Genomic DNA, 21226 nt, shown 5'->3' on the forward strand with positions numbered 1-21226 from the left:
CCGGAGCCCCGGGGGGTGGCGAGGCTCGGCAGTCAGCACAAGTTAGACCCGTATCCGTCTCCGGTTCTTCGCGCCATTACATTACACGAATAGCGCCAATAAATCCCGACGAGCAGCGTCGGCCGGTCTGATAAACATGTAAATACGGTGCTGGTGGCGGCCATTGTGAGCTCGACGTCTTCATATTTGCAGCCGGGATTAACAGATATCCTTCAAATTAAGATTCTTACCAAAAATCTCATTTCAAAAACGTACACCAAAAGACGATTTTTTTATGATCATTTTTTTAATTATGATATTTGGACATGATACTGTCGTTCCAGGATAAAAATCGTTATTATTGGTTATCGTTTAATATTTCCATAATTTTTACAACACAAACAATAGTTTAGCATTACTTTTGCACATGCACATGTCATTTGATTTACGATCATAAATTCTGAAAACACAATACATATTTCGATTCGTTATAATAATAAAACACAGCCTTTCGATGTTATTTGGCTCATTAAAGAACAGAGAAACATTTATGTCAACAATTTTACGGGTTATTCACTTTTGACCCATCTGCTTTCGCCATTTGACAGCGTGCATGGTGCTACCAATATTTGAAAATTTATATTGGCACCTTGAGACAAATGTCATGACAAATTTCAGTTTTGAGATGTGTAGTTTCGTTCTTTCATGATTTTTCTGCAAATGCATTCCTCAGTTTTCAATTTGTTTTTCACAAAACAGTTCTTTTCAGAACTCTTTTGATATTTATCAACTAATAGGTAATAGTATATTGTTATATAAGTGAGGAAAGGGATGCATTGCTAAACGAGAATGACAATTGGATCACGAGCGATAGCGAGTTGATCTAATCATTCAAGTTTAGCAATGGACCTTTCCTCACGTATATAACATACTATTTTTTCCAACGTCAAGAGCTTTCGGTTTATCTTGCATAGGATTATCAATTTATTATTTTATACAAATCAACATACAAGTAAAATTTGAAAATCACGTTTCCATGCTCACAGTAAACAATAAAATTTAATTAATGAATGTCAAGTCGTGTTTTTACCAAAACTTGAAAATCAATCAGAATTTACTAAACAAATAGTGATGGAAGTAGAAGATAGTGTTGTAAATTTACCAAATACAGAAATTAAAGAAGCAGCGAACTAGGTATCTTTGGAGTTATTACCTATAAAATCTCGAGCACGCTACGGAAAGGAATACAATGCGTTACTGAGATGGAGACAAGTAGCAAGAAGCGCTAGTTTGGCTTCAACGTCAAGCTCTGTAACGACACGTTATTTAGAAAAAAAAAACAGGAACATTTGGAGTTTTAATTCGTGTAAAAAATTGTACATTTAATTTCTATAATACTGATAAAAAAAGTTAAGTATCTTTGTAAGTGCTAATTGTTAATAAAGAATTCTTACAAATGTATATTTGAACGTTATTTTAAAGAAAGTATGTACATACCTAAATGGGGATCAAATTTTTGTTTTACTTTCCCCACTAGTGAGGGAAGTGATTTACTTTCCTCACATGTGATGCAAACGCCTACTTTCATCTCTAAATTGAGTGATGGAAATGTCATTTTCAGACTTGACGTTGGAAAAAATATATTAAAACTCCTTAAAAACAACACTAAACAACCAGGACCAGGTTTGGATTGTCTTTCTTTCTTCCTAGATTTTGTTTCAGCAATGCCACACGTAAGGTCAACGCTCTTACACGCTAATAAGAAATTTGTTAATGTATTTTACACGGGACGAGATAATAATGGTCGGCTTCTGCCAGTGGCTGTTGTTCAAAAATGAGTTGCGAAGCTTTTCCTTGGCATCATACGGCGGAAATTTCAAGCAAAATTAAACAAAATTATCACAAATGTAGTTACGACCTAACCTAAAAATTTGACGTCGCTAATGGAATAAACGTACAATTTGCGTCTTGCTCTAATCGGACATGCCAAAGCGAGATGCATAGTGGGACGGACTTAATAAAATACCTACAAGAATCCAATAGCTTGTTTTACATTATGATGAAAAGAGATAGCCATATAACAGTTGCTCTGCTTATTAATTGATCCATCGGGGTATCGGCCGTATTCACCAACGCCAGTTAACGTTAAGTGTAGGTTAAAATACTTCGTTACTTTAGTTACCTATTGTTATAACAATGTTTTTGTATATTTTAACCTACAGTTAACTTTAACTGGCGTTGGTGAATACGGGCCTTAAATTAAAAAATTGACTTTACTTATCACAGTGAAAGATACAGTCTGTTTTTAATCAAAGAACCACAACACCGCAATTTACACCTAAAATAGAGCTGACAACATTGTACACTTTTGACCTAGGGTGAAAAAACTCATCATATAGAAATTGAGGTTATAAAATAAAGTTAACAATAACTAATAACAACTAACTTGAATGTTTAATAAATGTCTTACTTTGCGAGGCATTTTTAATAACACGTTCAAATTTTAGATGCGAGTTTGCGTACTTTCAAGGACATTAAAAATGACAGGCGTTGGCTGGTATAGCCAACAGATATCATTAAATTTCCTAAATTCAGTAAAATTTTATATTTGCAAACCTAAATCAACAGGTCGTGGTTCTTTGATTAAAAAACAAACTATAAGTCATTTGCACCACAATTGTTTTTTGATTTTTGAACAGCGTTTATGTTCTTTTTCCGTGAAAACAGGTACATATTTAAATGATTTCGCCAAACAATATGATCCGGCGCAAGTTTTTTCTCCATTGAATTTGGAAGTATAATATTGGGTGATTCAAAATGATTGTGGATAAATATGGCAACTATGTACGAAAATGTATGTGGCAACTGTGTGGGTAGGATAGAGTTGACATTCTCTGCCAGTTCATAGTCGTGCAATTTTGAAAATTGTCAAATCAATGTGTAATTGTCACGGCCTCCTAGATATAACGATAGACTTTTAGTCTATCCGGCCGTGCGGATTCGTAGTTCAAGGCATTATTTTTGTTTTCTAGTGTGCCCTGCGGTACGGTGCATGGTTGGTTGTCTACTAGCATTTATTTTTTTAACAAACTTTTTTTTTACATTTATGCAGTACCACGGAAACTACACACTGTAAAATTTAATAAAAAAGGTACTATGGCGGCCAAAAAATGTTGGCCGTCACTTTCTTGGCATTCAAGTAAAGTGTAAATAAACCTTTAGGAATCGTAACCCCACTTTCGATTCTTGTCATTTTGACAATCAATTTAAACTGTTTGAAGCTCAGATATTCCAAAAATCCGACATGAATAAACAAAATTAGAGCAATCGTACATAGATTACCTGAGGTAAACGTTCTGTGTAGTAGAAATGACAAAATAATTTTGAGTTTTGAAATTTACCACCCAAAAAATAACGTTCATAATCAAGACGGTAATCATGATGACAATAAAGTAAGGATTACAAATTTTTTTTTTTGAATTGACACAATGACGGCCAAAATTTTTTGGCCGGCATAGTACTGCAACGGCTGACAAGTGTTTAATTGCATGATTTGATGGATTTGAGTATAAATAAGTATGCAACCAATATTACACATTTTTGTACTTTTAACTTCGTTTCAAAAGAGGGAGCTTAGGTGCTTCCGTTAAATGTCATTTCGAAATCACAAAGATTTTGCTGAGGCGCAAGGCCGGATAAGAGACTTGTCTCTTGTCATATCTGGGAGGCCGTGGTAATGGTATAAAAAAAATCAAATGCACGCTTATGAAATGTCATATAAATAGAACTACGTCCACTGATAGAATGCAGTTTTTGAAACATCCTTATATAACAAAATCCCCAAACCATAACACTGAAATATTAACAAAGTATCATACATTGTGTTGGTAATATCTTGAAACATTCGCGCCACTGATTCTCATTGGTTGTTATGAAACCCACGCGAAAAATAAATTATATGACATTTCAAAACTGTCAGTGTTGTCAAGTGGTTTAAGCATTTAGATTTGGTTTAAAAATTATTAATTTTGATCGTATTGGTGTTTTGATCGGTTCCGTTGCGATATTTTGTTGATTTTTTTGAACGGACTCATTAAACCGGTAAATTTTTTATTCCAGCCGTTTACAGCCTGTTTGTATTCGATCGTGAAATAAAATCTCGAGCTCTTAGGTGTTGAGTGCGACCAAATCTTGTGTATCAGAAATCGTGCTTCCGTTGGTGCTCATAATTGCATCCTGCCAACCGCGAGTTCACGTCTCAGCCGCTTTATTTGTTTCGTTTCTGGAGGATTGTGTGTGTTTACATTCGATACAGTGTCAGTGATCCCGACAAATTGTTCAGTCAACACCGGCTCGGCTCTATGGACCGTCTTCCGCCGAAAGAAGACGTATTGAACGACCGAAATAAAGCACGAAAAGCAATCCGACCGGTCCGGGACTCAGGCCGGAATTGATTCCGGTGTCGTCGGTGGGGCGGGAGGTGCAAATCCAAATGACCTAGTATATTTGTGTGAAGCATTTCGCAGGCCGTCGCCGACCCAACTCAATATGCGCCAATGCGAAACGAATGGTCAGTCTCGGCGAGCTGAGTTCGACGTCGTCGCCGTAGTAAACAGCATCGGTTCGAATTTCCTCCCGAAACGATAAACCGATATCGAGATCTGGCGATACGACCCACGCCAACCCATTATGTACGTAAAGTATACACGATGGACGCGTGCTCCGGACTCCGGTTCGATCGTGTTAATGTGTCGGCGCGATCGTATCGCACCACCTTAACCGGAATTGATTCCGCATGTTGACCCTCCGCGAGTTAATATCGGACGGGATTCGAACACGGGGACTGCATCCACGATAACGGAGACTAAATCGAATTCCTCGTACCACCCCGCTAATGAATTATCATCGAGTCGGAGACAGAGGTGGACCTGCCAGATTAAATCTTGAGATGGAGGAAATTTCGCACTCGACTTGCCGTTTCAGAGGAATTAACTCGCCAGTTCCAGATAGAAACATCAGATTTTCGCTTTTCAATTCCACGAAAAATGCTCTAGCACAGCGACGACGAGATTTGTTCTAGAATCGTCAATGGAGGATAATTTGACGGTGACCCGGCGGATCCACCGCTCTCCTATTATTATCAATTCTTTCAGTAAAATGCCATTTTCATTTCAAATAAAATTTAAAAAAGGAAATTTCATTATCTAACCCGTCCAACAATTTTCCATCCAAGTTTTAGAAACCCATTCAAAATGCAATTGATACATGTCTACTCGTTTTAATAAAGCAGAAATGTTCACGTGAATTTTTCTGTTCTTCAAAACTTAACTCAAGTTTTTATTAAAGAGCATTCGCAAATAATTTTATTACACAACGTTTAGAATATTTCAAAATCAAAAATTCAGAAAGTAACGTAATGGATACATTTCGAGTCCATTAGCCGCCTTAAGATGGTAATTTGTCAATTCAGAGTAATTTATACTGAACAGCAGACGTATTACCGACGCGACAGGTTATTCACGAGAGGGGTACTTCTGAATTTTTATTTTGCCGCAACCAACAATATCAATGGCAGTAACTACTAAATCAAATGTGTTATTTGTTTTAAATTAGTAATCAAAGTAAGTTGGATAGAGTTGTCAGAAATGTCAGATTGGCAGATAACCTGTATTTAATCAAAATTCAACAAATAAATTAACAAATTAAGTTAATGTAAAAGGTGCGGCTTGTAAACATCCGCAGCGGCGACAGAATTCTTTCCAGGCTCTCCATAAATGAGGAGCATATCAATCTTTTCGTCGTTATTGTAAAAACAAATTTTTCGAATTGACAAAGATTTTTTGCTTTAACGTCAATGAGATTGGACTAAGGGCCGTCGTGGATTCAGTATTAATTATTTTCAAAATTTGAAATCAAGATATTGTTGCAATGTGTATAATGGGTTGTGGCAAAAAGAAATTCAGAAATACCCCTCTCGTGAATAACCCTGTACAGGGTTATTCACCAGAGATTTCCGATGAAAATTTCGTTGTATGCAACCCAAAATACAAGAAACCCATAGAACTTGATATTTTGTTTAATTCGAAATAAGTTAGCAATCCAAGTAACTTGGCGAATAAAATTAATCATGACACTTTCTCTTTATTGAGGTTATGAGCAAAAGTTAATATAAATGTGAAAACTGACATGACAGAAATTAAGGGTCAGCAATCGTTGATTCAAGTATTACTTTTTATAAATTTAGGAAACTAGAAACCATTGGAAATTGTAGTTTCGGTTGCATATAACGAAATTTTCATCGGAAGTCTCTCGTGACCAACCCTGTATATCAGTATTTCTTTTGCAGTTTTCAAAGAAGGTAAAAACTTTGGTAGTCTTTTTTAAGTGTCTCACAACTTAAAAAAAATTGACAAGTATTTGTGATGAACACGAGAGATTTTTATTTGCTCTTCTTGCTTTAAATTTGCTTCATGAAAATCAAAATGAATTGGAGAGCCGTCCTAGTCAACTTTCACATTTATATCAAGAGTTCTTTGTGTGTTGTGTTTGTGGAGTAATTCGCGTTGGGCTACCGACTGCGAACTTTGTCTTGAACATCTAAGCTTCGTTTTGGATTCTACTTGATAATAGTTTTCCACAAAAACCTGGTTAAGTAGTGTGTGTAAACCGCAGTTTATTCGCCATTAAAACATCTGCAACCAGTTATTACTGCTCGTTATTTACACGCTACTGGCGGCAGTACAGTTTCCTGTTTATAAGATGTTATCACATCGTGAATTATGTTCAACATGTACGATATCAAAATAAATTTTGTCGGTCTGAAGTGTATTCTTTTGAAGCGACGTTAGGTAAAAACTTTGAAAAAGGTGAATTTATGTAGAGAGTTTTGTACGGAAAGCGTTTAAAAAGACAGTTATCGCGGTTTGAAACGTCCAACAAAAATAATCTCTGCAAAAATGTTCATGAAGCGGACAAGCGTCGGCGTATAGCAGAAACACATCAAGAGATATATTGCGGCGAACGTCCATGCAGATAAGAGGTGGGAAGTCCGGTCCATCGTTGGAGATCAATGGCAAACCGGAAAGCGCTCTCATTCAACACGAATGTAAATTTTTGCCATGCTCGTCTTCGCCCCTTTCAGGTGCGATCAATCATCGACAATAACAGCTCCTGTTTTCATTACAGAAACAATGGCGCAGCATGTTCGTCCTGGGGGCCGCTTCCGTCATCCTCCTGGCCATCCGCCTCCAGTCTCGCCTGCCCCAATTTTCCACCGCCGACAACCCCACGGCCCGAGACCCCCGCCTCTTGACACGTCTGCTCACCTTCGCCTACTTGCCGGTCTTCAACCTCTGGCTGCTCCTCGACCCGGCCACTCTCAGTTTCGACTGGGGGATGGACGCCGTGCCCCGCATCACCTCGCTGGGCGACTGCCGTAACGTCATCACCGTCGGCTTCTACACCCTGCTGGGGCTTCTCGCCAAGAGGGGCCTCTCGACGCCCCGCGTCGAGCGGACATGTCGCTGTTGCCACCTGGGGCTGTCCGACGTGCACTCGGCCTCCTGCAGGACCACGAACAATAACAACACGGCTCACTCGACGTGCGTGTGTCTGTTGGGGCGGCGGAGGACGGCGGGTGGGAGCTGTGTGGTGCTGCTGTCGCTGGCGCTGCTGACTCTTCCGTTCCTGCCGGCGACCAACTTGCTCTTCTACGTGGGCTTCGTTGTGGCCGAACGGGTGCTTTATCTGCCCAGCGCGGGGCTGTGTTTGATGGTGGGACTCGGAGGGGCTGCCGTTTATCGGAAGCATAAAACGGCCTTTACGGTGGGGTTTATCGGCGTTTTGTTAACGTTCAGTGCTAAGACCGTGATGAGGAACAAAGACTGGAACAACGAAGAGGCCCTCTACAGGTCTGCCGTGCACGTCAACCCCCCCAAAGGTGAGCCTCCCTTCGACAACAAATCGACAACAAAATCCAAATTCTTTAAGCTTTTTGAGTACGATTCATAAAAAATTGTTACCCCACCTGTTTGTTTGCGAATCGCTTCGGGCACAAGCACCGATTTTTTATGTCGGCGTTAATAGCGCGTTTGAACCCCATTAAAGGGTGCTTTTTGTAAAATTGGGCCATCCGATGCGAACGTACTCGTATGCACCACCGCACCACCCCGTATAAGGGAATGCATTCGTGCCGCATCGAAACGATAGTAACAAGAGCTAATCCAATTACTCATTTCTGAAGTGGGTATATCTTCTGCATTTTAACATCGCGTGCAACATTAATCTATTTACTGCTTCTGAAGGTTCGAGTTTGTTTGACTTTCTTGAAACATGACTGCGAGATATATCATGCACGAGCTTCAATACCATCGTGCATTTGGAAGTTGGACGAGTTACGAAGTGGAATTTCTGTTTCAGCGTATGGGAATTTGGGCAGCGTGTTGAGCAGTCAGGGGCGGATGGCCGAGGCCGAATGGGCATTCCGCAAGGCGCTCCATTTCCGGCCCAACATGGCCGACGTTCACTATAATCTGTAAGTACCGAAAACAAACCCAAATGCACTCCAATCGGCGTTCATTTGATTTGGACGCACTTAATCCGAGCCAATTAGCGCCGAATTAGCGTATCGACTGATGTACTAATTGCGAAACTTGCGGATGGATCCGACTCGCTCTTTGATTCCGCAACGGCTCACACGTAAATAAAATGTCGAGCTTGGGATCGCAAATTCGCGCAGATTGTCTTTTTCAGTCAACGTTTTCTTGTAATTAACCTTCGAAAGGTCGGACGCCGTTAAATTATTTTAAGTATATTAATCGGCGACATGCGAGTCATCCGTTATCGATATTTCCGTGGGGGCTCCTCCCTTCTTCGATATAATATTTATTTTTATGAGAGTCGGTCGTGTAATTTTCGCGGGGCTCAGGAGCGGTCGGCGTAATGGATCGCCATTCAATATAGTGCAGTCGATGACTGATTGATTGAGAGTGATTTCATGTTGGAGCGCCGCACGCGAGTTTAGGAAGAGGCCGATTACTCGAGTGGCTGGTACAAGAGTTGTCCAGATAGGGTCTTGCCACGAATTGATTTTAATGATAATAGTGCCCCAATTCCCCACAAATTAATACCTCCAATCACCCCAAACACGACCACAAAAAAAATCTTTTTAAACTCACTAACTTCAATGACATTTCGCAAACGCAACCGCAAACGTAGATTCCTTCAAAATCTTCCAAAAAGCATTGGCCTCTTTTGAACATTCTGAAAATAATTTGACTTGATAATAATAAAATCTGGTTTACAAAACGTCATTTCTCCAATTTGGATGGTGAAAATTTCGAAAGAATGAAAATAAATCGCTATTTATTCGATTGACACTTGGGCAAGCGCCATCTATTCACTAAATTGGGAACTATTGTTTTACTGTTTTAAAACGCAACCGAATAAGTAAGGGATTAAGTTTTTTGGTTCTCTTTTTTTTTAGGAGATTTGCTTTAGAAGAGAATTAACTCGCACTTTTTTCCATTCGTACAAAAAATGAAATAAACAGTTTCCGACGCTTTTACAAAATGACCTGATAAAATTCCTCTTGGAATTTGTTGTTGACCGGCGAGGTCGACGTCGAGAGGGCGTATTTGCAAGCGGGTCTGAAGCGGGTTTGTTTACGGGGGTGGGTCGCGTGGGGACCTCGTCCAGGTGGTCGTTAGAAGTCTTTTCGCGTTCGGGGGTAATTGAGCATGAAGCGAAGTGAAGAATGGGTCATATAATGCACGTTTCGGCCTTGTCGCTTCTTTGAAGTTTCGCAACGTTTCCCTGCGAAACTTTAATTCAAAACAGAATTATAAATCAAGCCGGTTGAAAGTTTTTCCCCGACAAATTTTCGCCTTTACACGAATGCGGTCGTGACATATTTAAGTATTTTTAATTAGGAGTCGTTGTCGTTCCCCCTGCAAGTTATTATTCGTTCCCGCGCCCGTAATGAAGGAAATTATGAAAGTTTCGCGCGGAAGGAAGCGGCAGTTATTTTTCGTGTTGCGGCCCCCGCTTGATACATGGACTTTAATTAGAACCGCGCCGGAAGAGATCCTGAAGGTGCGACTCCGTGTCGGAGGCAATTTCAATTAGGTCGGGGGAGGGGGCGCAGATTAAATACACAATCGCAATTAGGGGGATTCCGGGTGTATTCTTCCCGGAAGCGATCGCTATTCCGACCGGGTCCGATCCAGCGCCTGGACACGTGCTCGGCCTCCCGGCTTGACGGGATTAACAGCCTATCGGCAATGACACGGCAGGATGCAAAGATCGCAGGAACGTGCACCGGAGCCTATCGATTAGACCGACGGTGATGATCCGGCCCGAAAGCAAAAGTGAGAAGCGGCGATAACGTGCGGTATTAAAGCGCGCATTAAAGGGGTGATGACGTCGATGCGATAAAAACACCCCGAGCCCCTAATTGCCACTTCTACAACGAAGGGATTTACACGTCCGAATTCATAAACCCCTCACCAAAAAGATTCTTTGCCGCACCGACAGGTACTCGCCCAGAAAACAATTTTAAACCGGCACCGAAAATTCTCATTTTTGACCGTTCGTGAACCATTTAAGTCCCGTTTTCATATGCGAAGACTCGCTTGGTCTTAATACGTTTTTATTTTTTGTCGAATTAAATTTTTTCATCGCTCGTCTACCACTCACGCAAATTAGTTTAATCCATCCGGAGGTGGACGTGCTCTGAGTGGCGAAACAAAAATTGTAAGACAATTTGGAAGTTGGTGGCAACAATGGAGCTGGATGCAAAGTGAAAGTAACAAATTTTCGTCGGGACGACAACTTAATTTAAGTTTGACAGTGCGGATGTTTAGTGAATGTAGCAAGAGCAAAGCGCGTCCTTCTGGTGGTTCCTCGAAGGGCAATTTGCGCAGTTGTGGTCCAAGTTTTAATCGAGGTTTATTGCTTGGGAAGTGTCCCATCGTCGAGGTGGAAGTGGGTCGCGAGGATGGTCAGTAATCGCGCACCCGTCCGAGGGTTGTTGTGTTTGGGATGATGCATGGCTCGGTTCTTGGTCGCGAGTTGCGCGGTGCACCCGTATTGATCCGGGGGTAGACGACGCGCTTCGGGATGAAATGACCCGGATTGGTTGATATCAAGTGAAATTCACGGCAGTTCGCGGCTCGTAAACGTAAAAATTGGCGCTTATTTTGCAGATTGTATGCGTCGATACGGGATATTTGTTAAACGGGGGACGGCTCCGGGTAAACACGGCTCGGATCCGTGTACTTTCGCACGTTTTACCACCGGCAATAAAGGTGCCGGATCCGGAGTCTTGTATGTGCACGAGACAAAGGGATCCGACGAACGCGAACTGAACAACAAACACCAAACAGCGATCAGAGCTGGATCCCGGAGTCGAGAAGTTGGCGGTAATTAGCGGCGGATCGGGTAGTGATAATGCCGGAGGAGATGGGAAACTGATGAGGCTGCGGGGATTAGAGCAGTCTGCTCCGGGCAGGATTATACAATACATTAGGACGGAATATGAATTGAATATAATAGGAAGCAATGCCGTTATCCGAATTCGGTGTAATTATGACGGGCCGAGCCCATCTCGCAAGAACCACCATCCGACAAAAGCCTTTGTGACGATGCGGAGAATGGCTCTCGCTGGGGGTTGTTTGACTCGAGCTCGCAAACTGCCAGCTCTGGCCACACTTACCTGGTCGAAACTGTGCTCGATGGCGCGATTATTCACCCCATTGTTCCTCAAGGTTGATGAAAATCCGGGAGGGCGCGCACCCCATTATCTGGCGGGCTTACAAATCACCCCGGCATCGAGAAGTCAATATCGTTTAACTATTACAGCCGCGCCGGTAATGATTTACTCGCCTCCTCTGCTACCGCCAGACATCCAGTATCTCCTATTGATTATATATGAGCCCGTGCCGTCTCTCGGGGGCGGTAAATTCATGCCGTATATCCGAAAGGAGAGTGCGAAAAGATGATACTGACGGCGTGAAGGGTTTATTAGAAATCGCGCGGCCTCCATTGATTTACGGCCGGAATTAAAAAACCGCCCCGATCGGCGGTCGAAACAAGACCAAGCCAGTCACAAGATCTTGGCGGATTCGTTCGTTCGTACCTTCCATCAAAATATTCGGGGGCCGATTCGATTTGCGGATTGTCGGGCCGTGCGGCTAGCTCCGCTCAAATTCAATTGAGAGAGAGACTCCGGGCGGGGGCGGCGTACATGTGTGTGACGCTGTAATGGACCCGCAGCGGGTCTAATGGGACAGAACAACCCGGATTGCTGACCCGTTATCACCAGAGCCCGGCTTAATAGGATTGAGAGCCGGTGCAGTCCCGACGTAAACTACTGCAAACTGCGATTTGCTAGCTGAGGCGAGGCCGCAAAGCGAATTTTCACATCCAAATCCTGCTTCTAATCCGACCAACGCCGACCAGATAGACTCCGTCGACGGTTTATTTCCATTAAGATTGAAGCCCGGAGGGACGGCTCGGGATCACAGCTGTTTTTCATTCATTAACATTTACAAGCCAGAAAACGATACCCAGTTTCTGACACATCTCAATAACATCAAATTTTATGTGCCCGATCCCGAAAAGGAAAACACGGAGGCAGTGGAAACGCCGATCGCATCAACATCGCCATAATAATGTAATGAGCCCTTGAGCAGCTTTTTAAGCTCCGACGCCCAATACACGTTCGAGGCTTGGGAAATGGCCGATGGCGGATTTGGGCACGACTTCACCTATACCGATTTATGCCCCCAATAAAAACAAACGGCCGATCAAAAGAACGGACAAGAAAACACTAGCGTTTAGCTTAAAAAACTTAAATACACAAAAAGGATAAAAAAAAAATCGAGATGGCCATAATTAAAACACTTCAGTTGGCAGCACGTAAAAATGTAATTCAAATGTCAATACAATGGTAATTGTCATTATTAATTATTGACCATTAAAATTTGTTATTACAATATGTTCACTTTAGAGCAACAACTTTTCATTGTCCAGTGTTTCTTCAGCAATGGAGAAAGGCTTCGTCCTATTCGACACCTCAAGTTTCCCCACTTTCAAGGCACTTAACCAACAACTTGCCCAGAAAATCTACAAATGCGTAAACATGTTTTTGGAAACAGGTAGTGTTCTGCTCAAAAAAGGCAGTAGACGACCGACAAAAAGATCAGCTGAAAATATTGAAGAGGGTGAAAAAAGAATTATTGCAGAGATTAACCCAAGAAACTAACCTATCATTTGGTACAGTTCAGCTTATCCATAAAAAAGATTTGCACTTTTTTCTCTATGGTGTGTCTGTTGTGCATGAAATTACCCCTTGACAATAGAGCCTCCACAACCGAGAACAACCTCCCTGGATAATATTGATTGATCGATAATAATCGTTGAATCTTGGATCTTGGAACGATTTATAAACAAGCCGCGTGCGCGTGCTCCGGGTTCACCGTTGACGTTAAATAAAAGCGCGGGAGTTTTAAATGTCATCGTTTCATTGCACTAGCTGAGGAAATTCTTTTACAACCGACAGGTCACACAAAATTCTTTATGAAAATCAAGATTTCAACATTCTCAAAATCACTAACCTAACTTTTACGACTGATATCAGATACTTAATTGAAATCTTAACGAATTGCCAACTGAAATTTTTGGTCAGCGCCTACTCTAATTTAAATGATGTAAATCTGAAACGCATCCCACAAGAAAATATTTTCTTCGGGTTTAATAATTGAAAAGTCCCAGTTTTTGTTCCCTTGATGGTAAGTAAAATTCTAGCCGTCGCTGCATTCCCTGCTCCGCTGTGCATTTATCGGCCACGAAAACTCGTCGAATTCCGGGTGTCCATTTGATTTTTTCCACTCGAACATCCCCAATATCGCTTCTGGACCATCAGAAGTATCCAATAACCGTTGCGAGCGCTCCTTCGACTGACACGAACCACAGAGCACATCGATTTTTGCCGATGAAAAAAAAAATACCGATAATTGGTAGGGGCCCGGGCCGAAGTGTCCGTTTGGCGAATGCTTTCCGGTTTTTCCCTCCAGTGGAGCGCGGCGAGACCGTTCTGCGTGGAATATTAGAAAAAGTCCGGCAACGATAGGGAAAGTGGCCTTGTATCGATAAGAGATGATAAAAGCGGGAGTTAGGTACGCCCCGCACAATATATCATCAATATTGATTATGTTAAATAGCTCATCCATTTGGTTTAGCGGCGGTAGCAAAGAAAAGAAGTAAAAAATCCGGGAATGAAGCGAGTTCGTTCCCCTAACTATTGCTGCTTACTCCGTCCGGATTAAGCGTGTTAAAGGATATAGTCTCATCGTCGTCCTGCAAAAACTTGAATAATGTCGAGAGAGTTGCCATTAAGTAATCGGATTGGCATCGGCGCGTACGTATGCAGGAGGCATTTAGAGGAGGTAGCATCAGAATGTATTATGGCGGGCGACATGCACGATGGATGTGGGGCGGTTAATGATTCGCGTCGGGACGAAAGGGGTTCCTGCAGGACCCAGAATGCTTTATCATGTTTATTGGCAATTAAAGCGGGGCTGATGTACGTATCCGCAACCTGAATTGCGTTCGTTACATGGAATGAATGTTTCATTCAGTCAGTCTCCCTCAAAAATGTCGCGATCGACCACCAACCCCGTTTTTATTGCACCGTCTCCTCACCGCCACCGCCGCCGCCTGGTGTCGTGTCTTGTCGCAATTATATTTTACAAGGGAGCAACGTATGCGAATGCAATGTAAATGATCGGCTAACTGCGCATTTCTAGTTTCTGTGGTGTGTAGACGGCGAGGGGCTCGCGTGTTTGTTGAGTATTTAATTAATTAAGACCGTAATAATTCATTGTAGTCCTCGAGGATGTCAAATGTCTTCATTTTGGAGTCCTATTTCGTTTCCTAATAATTAACTTGTCCCCTTGGGAAGTTCGCCACGGAACGGAATTCAATTCACTGTAACGTCTTGTAGATTTGTTTGCGGGATTGAATTAATTATCTTTCATACACTTTCGGACAACCTCCCCCAAATCATTGTCCCATTTTTTCCGACGATTGTTCCTCGGAGACAATTAAGCCCCCATTGTGGACGCGTCGGTTTTTGTCGATCCACGGCTTTCCATTCAAAATTAAACTCGAGCTCTCTTGATACAACGCGTTCCTCCGCCAAAGCCAATATTATTCCTCGAGGACCACTCCACCCACCGACATATACCAATATCAAATCTGAAACGACTTACACATTATTGCAAAATTTACTAACCCCTCGACCATTTTTCTTTCTCGACGACGACGAAAATTTACACAAAAAAAGAGTGTGCCTAAAACCGCACGACAGAAGTGACAACTTCTATGATGCTCGTTACTGATTCTATAAAAAATATATCATTATCGATGACTTGGAGGAATAAGGAGCAAGGCATAAATAATTAATATTATTTAAATCCAATGCTGTTTTTAAATAATAAACATCAAAAATCTGTATTTTTCAATAGAAACTGCAAATACGTCCGCTTTTGGAGGTACACTCTAGCAAAATTTGTGAGGTTAGGTTTCGATGTTTAAGTTTTATTTTCTTGACGATGATATTGAACACAACACAAGTTTTCATAGCAATACCCTGTATTATGATAATTTGTCCAGTTTCCTCTTCACATTTTGCTACACAAATTTTTTCAATAGATGAATTGTTGAAGTCATAATATAATCGAGAATTCCTACGTATTAAATCCTACATTCATCTGTAAATTTACAATATTTGTCATGTCTTTGGGCCGGTTGCACCAACGCCAGTTAAAGTTAACTGTAGGTTAAAATGTTTCGTTACTTTAGTTACCTATTGTTATAACAATGTTTTGGAATATTTTAATCTATAGTTAAATTTAACTCACGTTGGTGCAACCGGCCCTTTATCGTTTATATTATATAAAACTATACAGGATATTTCACGAGTGATAATGAACCTGACGGAATAATAAATTCAACCCATAATACATTTTCAAAAAAAGCCGGACATTTAATGACAGTAGCCAGCTTTTTTCGGAAATATAGTGTGGGTTGCATTTTAAATTACGTCAGGCTTATTATCAGTCGTGAAACATCCTGTATATCTATACAGTTACTCCTGCAACTTTGTACTGAGGTCAGTCAGGTCAGAACACGACGTATAAGTCCAATTTTTTAAAAAATCAAATGTCAAAGTGTTGTCATGTTGGCATAAGCCACTGGTTAGATGTCAACTCTATGTCAGTCATTTTGATGTGAAGGCGCTTGCGCTATTGAAGCCGCAATTACATTTAAATAAAAATAAAAAGTTAAATGAGAAGAAATGCAGACAGAAAAACCGACCATGCTAAATTGTGGTAAAGATGCACACATCATACTCCAGGTATTTTCTTTTAATATATGGGCCAATAGTGTTCGTCACTGCGAAGAACTGATCAGAGAGGACTGGAAAAAATTGATGGTAAATCTACCAATTGAGGACATTCCTCTTCCGCAGAATCATATTCGGAAGACGATTGGGGGTTAGTTAGATTCTGAAAATGAATAGGTAAATTGCTTATATAACCCATTAAGTAAATTCCCATTTTCCTGTATATGTTCAGTTGCACTTTTCAGTGTCATTATCGTCTTTATTTCTTGTCTTTTGCTATAAAATTTGGTTACACCTGAAACTTTTCTGACATTTGAAAATTACTGACATAACCTCAAACCTGATCTAGGGAGATTTTACGATAGAGGCGTTCCGAAACGAAAGGTTTTAGGGTGGTACAGCCTGGTCTTTGAGGGAATGTGGGTTGCATTTTAAATTACGTCAGGCTCATTATCACTCGTAAAATATCCTGTATATATACATATACAGTTACTCCTGCAGCTTTGCACTGAGATCAGTCAGGTCACAGCACAACGTACAATGAAAATTTAAAATTGACAAGTGATGCACACTTGATTGTTTTTCGCTCGCTCCGCTAAAAAACTCGACTCCCTTTATTTCAGCTTGCCGTGTCGTCCTGCGAAGGATTTTACCGTGTCGCATGAAACTAATTCACTGCCCGGGAATAAAATGTATGTGGCGCGCCTAAAGAAGTTTTCACTTAAAAAAAAGTACAAATCGACAAAACATGTTTACCACCACCTGAGCAATTAATTATCCAATAAAATGCCCGACTTGTATGGGCGACATTACGGGGAGGCACCGAAAGCTCAAGAAGCAATAGCCAAGTCCCATTCCGTGAATTAGGACTCGAATTCGATTAAGTATGGCGTTCTGGTTCGGCGCAAACTACCCTTGTCGGATTCGGAACTGTTTTTAGCCGAGCGGGTTCGATTAAACGATTAAATTTTGAACGAAAGCTCGACGATTCTCGGACGGTCATATCAAAAATGCAACATTTTCGGTAGGTACGTCCTGCGTCCTTCGGTTTTCGCTCGATTGGTCTTCGTGTTGAAGCGCGACAACCTGTCAGGTGTGTCTAGGATTCTCTGGACGTGATGACAGTTTTTTTTATGGACGGTAGGTTTAAAAGTCCACAAACAAACCAGCTCGTATTAATTTAATTGGAATAGACACGGGGATAATTGAATTGGATCGGTTTTCGATCAGCCGGAAGTGTAACAGGAAAAATTATTAAATTGTCTGAAATTATACTCGCATTTGACGTGCACGTTCCATTTCAAAGGAATCATTTCAATTGGTTAAATATTCATAAAATCGTGCACGTTAATTTTAATTCAATTGATGACAATCAAATCGAAAAACACTCACTCATTCACTCACTAGCCCAGACTGATTTACTTGAAATTGGAAATGCAAAAAACTATTTTTTTTTCTACTGGCTACTCCACCTGGCGTCGACATTATTCGTGTCGAAATAATTCAACATTTCTAGCTGATGATAGGATTGAAATTATTCGTTCCACACAAAATTCCGCCAAAAAAAATCACCTCTATCGACCCTTTGTTCTTCGATCGCTCCGTTCGTTATTTACGTTAAAATCCATTAAATAGAATGTTTCCAGTGTTGTTTGTTTTCGGAAATAAAAATATGCGTAATATTTGCATTGGAAGCTGGAGCTTTATTTACTTTTTCAGCAAAACATATGCGTGCCATTTGGATATATTTAACGTGGAAACGGTTGCTCCTGCGGGCCCAAGAATCACGTTCCTGCTGAGTAGCGCTTTAGCACCTGATTTCTCCGATACCGGCCGTAATTTGTGTCGTTTAACGACGAAAAGATGTGTCAGAATGACTCTGGAAGGTAATTGGAAAGTCGATAGCGGACCTGAAGCCTCGCCCGCATCATCTTAAGCCGAAGAGACGTGTACCCGATTATGGGATCAGAACACCTACGACAACAGAACGTCATTGGGGTTGCAGTGGTAGGCTCGGGTAGTTGATTCCTGCGATTATAAGGGGCTCTCGGAAACCGGGGACAGCTGTTTCGACTCTTATTGTCCTAATCGAATTATGCGTTAAATGGAACGGAAAAGGCGTTATCTTCGAGATCCTGACAGGCCGAGTGATAATGCATCCATTATTAACCCCGGATTAATAATTCAAGGGTGAATTAGCGGTTAATAAATAATGCGATCGATCTCGAGCTGATACGACGAATTTTCTGTTCTTCCTGGAGTGGTGTTATCGACGTGGTGATGTTTGCGGGCGGTCCCATTTTACCGGACGCAAATATTTCCATTTGGTATTCGTGGTGTGTTTGTATTCGAAAATAAGGTTCTGATGTCCCGTAATAAAATTACGAAGGGTCGTCCCGAGTTTAAGGAAAAAGGGTCCCCAATAATTCCTGTTAAATAATTTTTGACGTTGTATATGGAATTCTCGCATCTGGTCGGCATTCATACGGTCGATGGCGACACATGTTTGGAACCGTCTCGTTTTTCAGGACTAATTCGGGTTTTTTTTTGCACCAGGACCAATAACGTTCGATATTTAGAAAAACTGTTTACACAGTAATTGACCCAATTTTATTCGGGGGAAGTGGCGCTATTGGCTTTTTAACAAATATCCGGCTTGCCACCCCGAATGCTGGTTTTAAGGGTCCAAGCACAGTAATCTTCCAACTTGCCGAAGAGGCGACTCGAGGTGTAGTCAAACGGTTTGTTTTGCAACAAAATTCACCTTGTGGAGGAGGTCTCCAGTTACAATCACTCATTGTTCCGTGCTCGATTCGAGGACCATAAGATCGAGGACTCGATCCACTAGAAGGAGTTTCATGGTATCGTCGTAAATTATGAAGAAGCATCTGATGACCCAGTTTTGGTCGTGTTCGACATAAAATATTCAACACAATAAATTCCGAGTGTCGTTATTAAACGAAATTTTCTGAAATTTGTCAAGTAGTTCGTCCGTACATCGGTCTTTTTATTTGCGCAAAGTTGAAGCGAGTCCTGCTGTTTGCAATAATGGCAAAGTTATGTGAATGTGCCACTTAGAAGTTGCAAAATTTGTTGCAGGAATGCAAGGCGGAGCGGGAATAGAAATGTCGTTTTTTTTTGGGGCAGGTGTCATTATGATAATGTCCGTGACAAACGTTATTAAATTCGGGGGCCTAGGCCCGAATCGGCTCGGCTTTATGACGTGAGGGACAGCCCTTATAAAATATTACCGTTTTGCTTGAGAAAAACACATAATATGGGTTTATGTGAAACGCGTAGGCGATCGGCAAGGTGTATGTCGGGGCTCAACGTTGGGATTTATTATGTTTTACGATCCTCCATAAAATAGACACCTCCAGATCCTCCTAATTCCGGGGGCATTTCTTTAATGGCGAAGAAAACAGCGGAAGAAGTTTAATTATGATATGAAGCCGCCGCCTCCTTGTTATGTATATATTCCGTTTGAGCTCGTCGGCTCCTACTTATTTACGATTTTATTGTTGTCCGGGATCAATATCGGGGGCGCATTAAAGGTGGGAAGAACGGCGCGAGCCGCCCTTCAACCCTCGCAGCCTTTATGAAAAGGAAATGAGCGTGATATAAACTGACAAGTCATTGTGATATATTGCCGATTGTCAATCTAAAATTTGTATTGCGGCCTTTGTGTCCGCGTCGCTGCCTAATCACCTCGATGATATTGGCCTTTATTGTTCCAGGGGTGTCCTGCTCCAGGCCAGGCAGCGCTTGGACGAAGCCATCGAGAGCTACCACCGCGCCATCCATTTTCGACCATCGCTGGCACGTAAGTCGACAATAAACACAATACATCATACAACCTAATGACGCTTTCATTTCCTGCGCGGCTCCGCCGCAAATCGATCTTTGATGGCCCAGCCATTTTTCTTGCTGCGAAATTTTAATTCAGACCGTTGTAAAAATTCGATTTTATCGATCGCTGCAGAAAACACACCGTTAAATTGTTTATTGACACTATAATGGACCCTCGATGCATTATTAAAAAGGCGTGGGAGGCTTCCTCCCTCTTATTTTATTTTATTAAGATTGAAACAAGCGCCGTAAATTATCGAAGAGCTCCATTTCTCCGGCTGATGATGTGGCAACGGCTAAACGTAAGCCGCGCCAGGTTGCTGATACTCTCAGAGATAAACTTGATTCCGGGAGTTTCCACCTAGATCTGGTAACGTTTAAATTTAGAATATTATCGCCGATCCTCGCTTAGCAGTGAAATTAATTTTCCACAGATCTACTCGAGCCAGCTCTAATGCGCCGCATTCAAAACTGAAACAGTTTACCATTTCTGACTCGAAGAATCATTCAAACTCCCTCAGATTGCTATTTTTTAATCTCCGGCTGCTGAATTAACCACACCGGCAGATCAATCTGCGCGAACCGAACCGCAACAGGATTAACATTTTTTGTACGATGCCTCCCTAGAAAGTGGGTCTGTATCCATGGTTACCAGTGGGTGAAGGTTTCACTTTCGCTCACGCATTTTCGCCCACGCACTTTCGCTCACGCATAATTGAAATTCGATTTTATGAAAAAGAATTTATGTAGGTATGTATTCCTTCTGGTATCGTAAGCACCATTTGGTACTTTGCGGCACTTGCCTCGTCCAGGACATCATCAGGAACATAGAATTCTTCAGCATTCATTTCCACAACGTGTACACAATCACTTTATTGACTTTATAACGCTTTGTTTATTTTGAATTTTATTTTTTTCCATAGCAACAGATCTCTCCGAAAATGTGATTTATTGGTTTTATTTTGATTTTATTTAAAAATTTGAATGTAA

At 41.4% G+C, this 21226-nt stretch overlaps 1 protein-coding gene and 1 long non-coding RNA gene across 4 annotated transcripts in view; one reads left to right on the plus strand and one right to left on the minus strand.

Moving 5' to 3' along the window:
* Positions 1–21226, plus strand: part of Tmtc2 (Transmembrane O-mannosyltransferase targeting cadherins 2) — a 57516-nt gene that overhangs the window by 10352 nt on the left and 25938 nt on the right. For all 3 annotated transcript variants that reach the window (XM_069050187.1, XM_069050186.1, XM_069050185.1), the window contains 3 exons: positions 7165–7918; positions 8398–8512; positions 20125–20210. In XM_069050187.1, the coding sequence (XP_068906288.1) occupies positions 7165–7918; positions 8398–8512; positions 20125–20210 (955 nt within the window). The remainder of the gene's footprint in view (positions 1–7164; positions 7919–8397; positions 8513–20124; positions 20211–21226) is intronic.
* On the minus strand, positions 12888–15732 carry LOC138132617 (uncharacterized). Its single transcript, XR_011160128.1, has 2 exons — positions 13245–15732; positions 12888–13184 (listed from the first exon to the last, which is right to left on the minus strand). It is a non-coding gene; the product is annotated as an uncharacterized lncRNA (long non-coding RNA).

The sequence above is a fragment of the Tenebrio molitor genome, chromosome 6, assembly GCF_963966145.1.
Source record: "Tenebrio molitor chromosome 6, icTenMoli1.1, whole genome shotgun sequence".
NCBI lineage: Eukaryota > Metazoa > Arthropoda > Insecta > Coleoptera > Tenebrionidae > Tenebrio > Tenebrio molitor.